The 12,127-nt window shown below is 30.2% G+C and overlaps 1 protein-coding gene across 2 annotated transcripts in view; it reads left to right on the top strand.

The window, feature by feature from the left end:
• The window catches only part of LOC127730543 (DNA mismatch repair protein Mlh1-like), a 176,397-nt gene that overhangs the window by 148,187 nt on the left and 16,083 nt on the right, over positions 1 to 12,127 (top strand). For both annotated transcript variants that reach the window (XM_052238982.1, XM_052238983.1), the window contains 3 exons: positions 2,125 to 2,240; positions 5,140 to 5,248; positions 5,867 to 5,930. In XM_052238982.1, the coding sequence (XP_052094942.1) occupies positions 2,125 to 2,240; positions 5,140 to 5,248; positions 5,867 to 5,930 (289 nt within the window). The remainder of the gene's footprint in view (positions 1 to 2,124; positions 2,241 to 5,139; positions 5,249 to 5,866; positions 5,931 to 12,127) is intronic.

Genomic DNA, 12,127 nt, shown 5'->3' with positions numbered 1-12,127 from the left:
CCAGGAGGTGTCTCATCATTATATTAAACTAAGTTATTTTTACATGTGTATATTAGCATTGGTTCATTTCAAAGTCAAATGGTGTATTTTTGTCTTGTTGTTTGTTACTGCTTCCTTTGACTAGTGAAAACAAATTTAGCTTTGTTACTACTATCTTTGACTAGTGAAAACAAATTTAGCTTCGTTACTGCTTCTATTGACTAGTGAAAACAAATTTTAGTTTTGTTACTGCTTCCTTTGACTTATGAATGTTACCGCTTCCATTGACTAATGAAAACCGTTTAAGCTTTGTAACTATATCCTTCGACTAATGAAAATGGTTTTAGCTTTGTAACTGCACCCTTTGACTAATGAAAACTGTTTTAGCTTTGTAACTATGTTCTTTGACTAATGAAAATGGTTTAAGCTTAGTAATTGCTTCCTTTGACTAATGAAAATGGTTTTAGCTTTGTAATTGCTTCCTTTGACTAATGAAAATGGTTTTAGCTTTGTAATTGCTTCCTTTGACTAGTGAAAATGGTCTTAGCTTTGTAATTGCTTCCTTTGACTAATGAAAACTGCTTTAGCTTTTTAACTGGGTCCTTTTACTAATGAAAATGGTTTTAGCTTTATAATTGCTTCCTTTGATTAATGATAACTGTTAAAGCTTTTTAATTGCTTCCTTTTACTACTGAAAACCGTTTTAGCTTTGTAACTATGTCCTTTTACTAATGGAAATCGTTTTAGCTTTGTAACTATGTCCTTTTACTAATGGAAATCGTTTTAGCTTTGCAACTATGTCCTTTTACTAATGAAAACTGTTTTAGCTTTGTAACTATATCCTTTTACTAATGGAAACCGTTTTAGCTTTGTTACTGCTTCCTTTGATTAATGATAACTGTTAAAGCTTTGTTACTGCTTCCTTTGTTCAATGAAAACAATTTTAGCCATTTTACTGCTTTCTTTGACTAATGAAAAACGTTTTAGCCTTGTTACTGCTCCCTTTGACTAATGAAAAATGTTTTAGCTTTGTTACTGCTTCCTCTGACTAAAAAAAACTGTTATAGGTTTGTTAGATTTTTAGTAATTTCCAAGTGTATATAGCATTCTCTTATGGTTGTGACCTGTTTTCTATTTCTTGCATGAATAGATATTACTTGTATCACACTGCACAGAGTGTTATACGAAAAACTGCAATGATTTGATTGGCTTATCAAGCATCAAAATACGATATTAGGACATTTCCAATGGGTATTTGTTCGGTCAGTGTAAACTTTCAAAAGTTAAGACGATGTACATTTCATCCATGGCAATTGGCAAGCCTGATTTCTTTAATAATATACAAAACACTCACACTTTTCACCTGAAAATCTTCTTTTTGTCAAATTTTATTACATTCTGAAGCGTGCGAAAAGTTTTAAAATGTCTGATGTTAAGGTTTGACGCTGTAACAGGACATATGATGTCATACTGGTATGTGCAAAAGACTAGATCAACAATTCACAGAAAATGTAACACAATGAGAGTATTGACCCTAAGAGAAATAGGTTTAACAACTCGTCAGAATTGGATATTGCTTGATATCAACTCTCGTTATTTAATTTAAATAGTAATAATAAACTCGTCACAGGCTAGTTTATTATAATATTGAAATCATATAACTTGAGTTTTTATCAAGCAATATCCAATTCTCACTCCTTATGAAACCTTTAATCATATATGAGTTCCTTTACAAAGAACATTTGGCTAGGCAACAAATAAGGAAAATTGTTTTTATAGCTGTTCTTTATTTTTACGATTTGTAAAAGTCTAAATAAACATTAAAACTGAAACAATTTGCTTTTTCATGGACCCTGTAAATTCAGTGTTCCTGTAAGAAACCTATGTAAATATCCTTGCTAATTATGTTGTGTCCATGACAGGTTAAAGGCTTAAGATATTATGTTTTCCTGAAGTTCAAAATGTCAAGGTTGACAGAGTTTAGATTTTCTGATTTTGAACTAATTTTGAATGAACTGGTTTTTGATAACCTATAACTTTTGTCGATTTGTATATTAATAGAACACCCTGTCATGTTTCCACTTTATAGTTAATGTTGGTCCCTATTTATATTTTAATTTCAACGTCTTTTGTATATGTTTTCAGTAAAGGTTCATCTGGAATTGACGCTCCTAAATGTGGAACAAACCCTAAACGTAGAGAAATTAAACTCACCAGTGTGCTGAGCTTACAAGAGGAATTGAAGAAAAATATACATTCAGGTAGAAATAAAATTATATACTTGACTAACTCTTGATTTATATTCTTTAACTCACATGGCTGATTTTGGCCTTACAAGCCATTTCCATAAATAAGCATCCTTTGTCATATAAATTTTTTTCAAAAATCTTTTCCTCTGTAACTGAGTCAATTTGAACCAAACTTTTCAGAATGTTCCTTTTGTTATTTGTTTTATAAGTTATATCCTGGTTTAAGTTCCCTCAATAAATATGGTGACGATTACTGAAAATTGAACATAGTTTTCAAACCTTAGAATATGTAGACAAATTATTTAAAGCTCAACTGTTTTCAAACATTAAGAAAATAATACAATAAACATTGCATAAAAGATATCAAGCAGGTGACCTCCCACAAAGATAAAAAAAGGCCACCATCATTGCTGAAATATAAAATTTATCAAAAGATGAAAAATTCTTCAAAAGAATCTTATAATTATGACCTAAGGAAAATGATATTTATGATCATCCGATGGAATTGAGGTAAATAACCCCAAATTGAGATTTAACATGATTGCCACTTTTACTAAAAACAAACGGTGATTCTACTTCAACCACACCTTAGGTAAGTGATAAATTCATAATTCTCTTACTGATTTATGATGATGACCCCAGACCATCAATAAAATGACCACCACAGTTACAAAAAAAGACAATTTTGCACAATTATTTTTCATCCGAAATATGGCACATGACTTGGCAACTTATTTGATTGTGCCACCACCAAAATATGTATATGAATAAAAGGAGATCAAGGGTTTATGTCATAGGAGAAAGTACAACAAGGCCACTTTTTTTAGAGCCTGTAACATTTATGTGGCAAAAGTGAGTCATCTGCAGTGCTACATGTATTCACAATTAGGTTCAGTCTGTGGTTAAAATTTTTTCAAAATACACTAACTTTGCCAAACCTTATATGGAGTTTTATAAAATTTAGACAGAAGCTTTTTTATGACCAAAATAGTGTATCTAGAGAAAAAATTTGAAAATATTTGTTTTCATTTTTCCGTTGATAAGTGGACTTAGATTTTATTTACAGTTAACATATTGGTACGGTATAAGGTTAAGGTTTTTCGGTCATCAATAACTTTGTCAAACTTTTATGGAATTTTATTAAATTTGGACTGAAGCTTTTTTATGAACAGAAAACTGTATCCAGTGCAAAGATTAAAAAACATTTATCTTCATTTTTCCATATTTTACTGATAAATGGACATAATTTTTTTGCAGTTAAATTGCTTGGTCAAACCTTCTTAGAATTTTATGAAACTTTTTTTTTTGATTGAGAGATTTACAGTCTGGGATTAAATTTTTTTAACATTATAAATTTGTAAAACTTTTATGGATTGTAATGAAACATGGACAGAAACTAATATTCAAGATCTAGAAAAATTATATTTTTTTTTATTTCTGTATTTTACTGAATTATGGACTCACTTTTTATAGTCAACATTACATTTTAAATTGACAGCAGCAATTGCAGGCAAGACACAGGGTTCCAAGGAACAATTTTTTAACTCTTCAAATAGAAAATTAAATCTAGCAAATTACTTCCTATCAGTATTTTTGCCTTACCTATTGGCATTAAAACTGCAAACTTCTTGAGTGCACACCTGCCTAAATATTCTCATTTTGAGAGCTTGTCATTTACTTGTCAAGGCTTACCTAAAACAGATCTTTTTTTACTAGATGTTTTTAACAAAGATGGTAATGTGTATAAAAATGTGTATAAAAATATCTTTTGGCTCATAATTATTTTGTCAAAAAACTAAGCATGAAATTAACATTTTTAGGTCAAATACCTTATTACGATTATTGGTTAAGTTGACATCAGAAGTGAACTTTCTGCACTAAAGTTGACAACACAAGTGACCTTTCTGCACTATAGATTCCAGATTATCAACCAGCTCATTTATCAATGAAATTAACACAATTTTAAAAGGCTTGAATTATTTTCCCATTTTTGTAATTTACTGGACAATTGTTTAATGAATAATAAAGCATGTCAAAAATCATCTTTCTCCTTTCTTTGTTTTGTTTAATGAATAATGCAGCATGTCAAAAATCATCTCTGAAACCACTGTTCAGATATAGAGAAAACATGGCCATAATGAATGATAAATGGAACTTAAATTATGTTAAGCAGTTCAGGCTCCTGGAATACTACCTTTTTCATTTGCAGACAAAGTTTATAAAATTCTTTTTATATTGAACTGTAAATATTGATTCATATAGAATGCTGTCAAACTAAGGACAATTAAAAAAACCAACAGATTGGTAACACCAAGGACGTATATTGTTAGTTATACGTCCTTGGTAACACCCAAATGTACCTCTGTATGTTATGTTACCTTTTAGGGATAGTTCGACAGTCAACTTAATAAGCATAATTTTAACATTAACAAAAGATTGATTGGTTGGTGTTTAACTCCACTTTCAGCACTATTGTTCTATTTGGTGGCAGTCAGTTTTTATTGGTGGAGGAAGCCAGAGAGAACCACAGACCTTTGGTAGGAAAACTAACAATCCTAGTCAATTAAGGTTAGAGTCGAACGCACCTGCCTCGTGCTGGATTCGAACTCACAACCTCAATGTTGACAGGCTAGTGATACTCAGACCACTCTACCACCGAGGCCCCCATTAACAAAAGACATTAGATGATCCTAATTAAAAAAACTGACAAATTATGTTTATTTCATACGTAAGAATGTATTAATGCTCAATAGCCTATCTAATGCATGTTTTTTGCACTTTATTTTATGTAAGGATTTTTCTCAAGTTAGCTTTAATAGTGTCATATACAAAGGGAAATAACTCTGACTTCTTTTGATATAAAACAATTCTCTGTATGTTGATGTAAATATTAAAACATATTATGTTACAGGAGTGCGGGATATGTTTCAAAATAATACATTTGTTGGATGTGTGGATGAAGAATTTTCTTTAATGCAACATCAGACTAAATTATATTTAGTAAATACTACTAAGTTAAGGTATGTTTACTTTACTAAATGATCAAAATGCCAGAAATATCTACAAAAGCTGATTAAAGACAGAGATAATTTTACTCAATGGTGAAATTAATACAATGGGTAAAGGGTACAAAATATATGGACTGTTAAATGTATTTTACAACAAGTTTAGATCAATAGAATGATGAGTTCTGAATAACAAAAAAATGTAGTCCACGTATAGTCAAGGTCATAGTGCATGCTGTAAAATTACAAACAATATTAAGAATGGATACTGACTTGAAACTACACATATAAAACTATGTTCCACTAGTAGTATGTCTTTACAAAATTAGTAACAAAATAAAAAGGATTAAATGTCTGAGGGGCTTTGTTGAACCACACAATTTGTTTTTTTGTTTTTCTGGGTGTTTATTATCAGAAAAAAAGGAAAAATGAAACTACAACCCTATAATTCACAGGAAGGGTAATAGTTAGGCAACATCATTTTTTTGTCAGTTAAAACATAATATATGTGGATTGGGAAACATGATTTTTGCCTTTTGAATCATGGTGCTAGATTTCCTGCATATTGGTTGATGAAAATATTCTTAAAATGAGAATTGGAGCATAAATTATATGTTGAATTTTACCTTTCAGTGCAGAACTGTTTTATCAGTTAACAGTTTTTGACTTTGGAAATTTTGGACTTCTTCGTCTTTCAGTAAGTATTACTTTAGATAAAGATCTTATTTTAATATTATTATCGTAACTTTTATTTTGTTTAAATGATAATGAATAGTACATGTTGAGGTCTTGGTCAAGATTCCATTTGTATAAAATAACAAGAAAGTAATTTGAATAAACCCAGTATAACCAGATTTTGTATTGTTATAATTTCATAAGAATAAGAATTACCTAAAGGACGATGTATGATAAGTGCAGTATTTGGCCCCTTTGTATGCAAAAAAATTCAACAATATCTGGGGCAAAAATGACCATAAAACCTTATTGAAGTTTTGTATTTTGTTGAAATAAACTTATTTTTCAAGATTATGCAGGATATCGATTATAAATGATACTATGAATACACCATAAACGGGTGTCTATACGGAAAATCGGACCTTTCCGACTCTACTTTGAATGATTTAAATATGAGCGCAAGTGAGGACATGTAAGATATTTTACATATGGTATGTATGATATAGTTTTGACATTATATACAAATTTCATAGATGTTCTCAACTGCGCTCATAGCAAAATCTTTAAAAAATATCATGTACAGTCGTTGATTTTTGCGTGCGGTTTATTTCAGTCTGACAACTTCCGGTTTCAGTTGCCAGGGAAGCTGGATATCATCAGAGTCAACAAACTTAATGCTGCTGTAATAATATATGATTCTAGAATGGTAAATGTGATACTTATTCATGCAAAAACAGAGATATATCATAAATCTCATGTGGGATTGTGCACGGGTTCCTTAAATAGTTCCAAGAAGAAACAAAAGAAATCATAAAATAAATTCACGAAAAAAGAGCAGACGTCATATGTTAGCTCTCTATTTCAAAGCTTAAATTATGATAGAATGATAAATGTGATATTTGTTTGTTTGAAAAAAAACTGATATATATATTACAAACATTACGTGAGATAATGTATAGGTTCCATAAATACTTCCAAACCAAAGAAGTCTAAATTCACAAAAACACGTGGTCACCGCCGTTCATGCTCAGAGCAGACGTCATACTTGTAATTCTCTATTTGAAAGCAAAAATATATTGCCCTTTCAGATCAATTATTTTCCGAATATAGATGTTGTTAATGCAATTGGACATCCAGATGGTCAATCATCGGGTTTAAAAAAAAAAAATTTGTATTTTTGTACGGAATCCTAAAAATGATTATCTCCCCTCGGGATCAGTATAAAAGTAATTTTTATAAAATTCTCCTTTCAAGTATTTGTTAAAAATAAATTAACACAACCATAAATCATTTCATAGGGTATTATTAAATATATATCAGAAGATAAAAAGAAGAATGTTCAAATTTAATAAAATGTTGCAATAACAAATAACAAATTATGATAATATTATAAACCTATTGACTTGGAAGAAGGTAGATGTATGACTATATATACCCATTAAAAATTCTCAGCCCAATTTGGAGCATTGTATTGTTGGGAAAAAATTCCAGAACAAATAATTGTCAAAACTGTGCTTGAATTCTTGAAATGACAATATCTCAATGTAAAATGTGCTATAATTTCTTAGTCAGGCATGAATAAAATGCACATGATGCAACATACATAGAAAAATGTTAGGTTAACTGAATCTAATAAATAAAATTGAAAAAAAAAATCATCAAAGATCATTCAGGTTGACAAATTGTTCCCAGAATGTTGCAAATAAAAATACTTACCAATGTTTCTCAAATCAAAACGGTTGGGAGTTGGCCTCCCAATTAAAATTTTGAAGAGACTAAAAACCAAAAATTCGATAGTTGGGTGAAAATGAATTAGTTAAACATGTGTGGTTTTTAGATATGTTAAAGAGCAAGTTTCCTTTTATTTAGGTTCACTTCCTTTCATTGGTTTCCTTAACCCTGTTTGAAATATTCAAGATTATTTTAAGAAATAAATTCCTTGCTGTTTTTGATTTTCATAAATATTTAATATATTTTGTAGATCGTCTCCAAAAAGTTTTGAATGTGAATTTATATGCCATGTACAACAAATAAGCCATGAAATGAATTAAAGATGAATTGTAACCGTAAGTATTTGCTATTCCAAATTTTTGTTCAGTTTGATACTATATTAAAACTTGCAAATACAAATTAGTTTAACATGTGTGGTTCTTAGATATGAACAAAACAAGTTTCTTTTATTTAGGTTCACTTTCTTTCATTGGTTTCCTTCACCATGTAGGAAATATTCAAATGTTAAAGTCATTCAAGATTATTTCAATAAATAAATCCCTTGCTGCACTTGATTTTCATCAATATGTTATTTAATTTATTTTGTAGATTGCCTCCAAAAAGTTTTGAACATGTATTAATATGCCATGTACAACAAATAAGCCATGGAATGAACTAAGAAATGAATTAAAGATGAATTGTAACAGTAAGTATTTGCTAATTTTTGATGAGTTTGAGACTATACTAAAACTTGCAAAAGTACATGTTACACATCATAGCAATCTAAAGCACCTATTATGTATACAATATGTGGACAGAGGCAGTGGGGTCATCATTTGATGGTGTTGAGTCTGTTGTTGAAGATTTCAAACAGGATATCTTAGTCAGACCTTTATTTAAGTGATAAGAAACTTTAACCTTTTAAATAATAAAAAAAAACCAGCTAGTACAACAAAATGTATATAAAGCAAAAGTTAGAAAATATTTGTTTTTACCATATTTTTTAAAGATAGTTAATATGGAATTGCAACCCCTCTTGACCCCCCCCCCCCCCCCCCTCCCCCCCCACCCCCCCCTCCAAACCCACCCCCTTTTAAAATATGGGAGTCCTGTAACCTAATACATGTACCCTGTCCAGGACTTTGCAGAAAATTGGTGCCAAGAGAAATCACTTCAAAAATAAGAGCTGATCTGGCAGTAAAAAAAAAGGGGGGGGGTTGGTGGCTCAGAACCCTCTCCCCACCCCTGAGTGCCTATGCTAAAGAAGTAAACTTTACAAAAGTGTACATCTTTAAAGTACAAAGAAGCCACTGTTTACACTTCATGCTTCATCAAAATATTCACATCCTAATAAGCATGTTATATTTGCTACTGAAAATAGAAACACCATGCACAAGTTCATCAGCATCATTATTATTAAATATTAAACATGCTGTATTCATAATAAAAAAAATGAAAATATGTATACCTTGTAAATAAACGCAAATTGTTAGAAATTTTTTCTTATATAGAGATCAAAACCGCTTATTTATATAAATTACATAGATAGTAAGTAACATCATGTACATTCTTATGTCAATAACAACATTTATTTATTTCTTAGTTCATTACTTTTGCACTCTTACATTTTCCCTACCCCTGTTGTAAAATTTTTGTTTTTCAAAACTGTTTCATAATTTTTCTTGTGTTATTTGTAAAAAATAATATTTTTTTTTCCTTTTCAGATTTCTCCATAGATACATTGTACCATACATAAATGTGAATTTAACATGTATGAAGAACACCTATGCCTGATGTTGAATAGTAGATAAACAAATGCGTACCTCACAGTAAGTATTTGTTAATTGTTTTTAACAAGAAAATTCAAAATGAATATTTTTCCAATAATAAATATGTCTAAAGTAGTAAAAAGAATGGTGTTTTATATTGACAGTTTTGTATAAAACAACAAATAAATAAAATTGGTTTCAAATCAATATATCCGTTTAATGCTTGCTCGGATTATGATAATTAAACACTATATTTCTCTTCTGATTTTTATATGAGAACGCGGACGACAACGTGACACCAATATACGACCGCCAAATTTTTTTTGCGGTCTTATATTGGTATGTTGTCGTCGTCGTCCGAAGACACATTCTTTCCGGACAATAACTTTAGTTTAAGTAAATGGATCTCTATGAAATTAAAATACAAGATTTGAAACCACAAGAGGAAGGTTGGGATTGATTTTGGGGGTTATGGTCCCAACAGATTAGGAATTAAGGGTCTAAAAAGGGGTCCAAAAAAGCATTTTTCTAGTTTCCAGACAATAACTTGTGTGTAAGTGTATGGATCTTACTGAAATTGTACCACAAGGTTCCATACCAAAAAAGGAAGGTTGGGATTGATTTTGGGGATTATGGCCCAAACTGTTTAGGAATTAGGGGCCAAATAGTGGCCAAAAACAATACTTTTCTAATACTTTGTATAAATTTCTTGACCAATTTCAATGGGGTTTTAATCTTGAATTCTTGGGGTTCTTTAATATGCTGAATCCAACCATATATTAAGTTTTTAGATTTTGGACCCCGTTTTTAAATTGGTCCACATTGAGGTCCAAAATTAAACTTTGTTTGATTTCATCAAAAAATGAATTATTTTGGTTCTTTGATATGCCGCATCTAACCGTGTATTTAGATTTTTTATTTTTGTTCCTGTTTTCAAATTGGACTATATTCAGGTCCAAAAGGTCCAATATGTTTTCAAATTGGACTACATTAAGGTCCAAAAGGTCCAATATAAAACTTAATTGATTTTAACAAAAATTGAATTATTGAGTTTTTTTATATGCTGAATCTAAACATGTATTTAGATTTTTGATTATGGGCCCAGTTTTCAAGTTGGTCTAAATCAGGGTCCAAAATTAAACTTTGTTTGATTTCAACAAAAATTGAATATATGGGGTACTTTGATATGCTGAATCTAAACGTGTATTAAGTTTTAGGATTTTTGGGCCCCGTTTTTAAATTAGTCCACATTGAGGTCCAAAGGGTCCAAAATTAAACTTAGTTTGATTTCATCAAAAATTGAATTATTTGGTTCTTTGATATGCCGCATCTAACCGTGTATTTAGATTTTTAATTTTTGTTCCTGTTTTCAAATTGGACTACATTAAGGTCCAAAAGGTCCAATATAAAACTTAGTTTGATTTTAACAAAAATTGAATTCTTGAGTTTCTTGATATGCTGAATATAAACATGTATTTAGATTTTTGATTATGGGCCCAGTTTTCAAGTTGGTCTAAATCAGGGTACAAAATTAAACTTTGTTTGATTTCAACAAAAATTGCATATATGGGGATCTTTGATGTGCTGAATCTAACGGTGTATTACGTTTTTGGATTTTGGGCCCTGTTTTTAAATTGGTCCACATTGAGGTCCAAAGGGTCCAAAATTAAACTTTGTTTGATTTCATAAAAAAATGAATTTAAAGGGTTCTTTGATATGCCGAATCTAACCATGTATTTGATTTTTTATTTTTTGTCCCGTCTTCAAATTGGTCTACATTAAGGTCCTAAGGGTCAAAAATTAAACTTAGTTGAATTTTAACAAAAAAATGAATTCTTGGGGTTTTTGATATGCTGAATCTAAACATGTAGTTAGATTTTTGATTATGGGCCCAGTTTTTAAGATAGTCCAATTTGGGGTCCAAAATTAAACTTTGTTAGGGTCCAAAATTAAACTTTGTTTAATTTCAACAAAAATTGAATATATGGGGTACTTTGATATGCTGAATCTAAACGTGTATTAAGTTATGGATTTTTGGGCCCTGTTTTTAAATTAGTCTACATTGAGGGCCAAAGGGTCCAAAATTAAATTTTGTTTGATTTCATCAAAAATTGAATTATTTGGGTTCCTTGATATGCCGCATCTAACCGTGTATTTAGATTTTTAACTTTTGTTCCTGTTTTCAAATTGGACTACATTAAGGTCCAAAAGGTCCAATATAAAACTTAGTTTGATTTTAACAAAAATTGAATTCTTGAGTTTCTTGATATGCTGAATCTAAACATGTATTTAGATTTTTGATTATGGGCCCAGTTTTCAAGTTGGTCTAAATTAGGGTCCAAATTAAACTTTGTTTGATTTCAACAAAAATTGCATATATGGGGATCTTTGATGTGCTGAATCTAACGAAGTATTACGTTTTTGGATTTTGGGCCCCGTTTTTAAATTGGTCCACATTGAGGTCTAAAGGGTCCAAAATTAAACTTTGTTTGATTTCATAAAAAAATGAATTATTAGGGTTCTTTGATATGCCAAATCTAACCATGTATTTAGATTTTTTTTTTTGGTCCCGTATTCAAATTGGTCTACATTAAGGTCCAAAGGGTCAAAAATTAAACTTAGTTTGATTTTAACAAAAAAATGAATTCTTGGGGTTTTTGATATGCTGAATCTAAACATGTATTTAGATTTTTGATTATGGGCCCATTTTATAATATGGTCCAATTCGGGGTCCAAAATT

The sequence above is a fragment of the Mytilus californianus genome, unplaced genomic scaffold (assembly GCF_021869535.1).
Source record: "Mytilus californianus isolate M0D057914Y unplaced genomic scaffold, xbMytCali1.0.p SCAF_2, whole genome shotgun sequence".
Classification (NCBI taxonomy): domain Eukaryota; kingdom Metazoa; phylum Mollusca; class Bivalvia; order Mytilida; family Mytilidae; genus Mytilus; species Mytilus californianus.
Note: the sequence above shows the minus strand (reverse complement) of the source record. Positions and strands in the feature narration are given on the sequence as shown.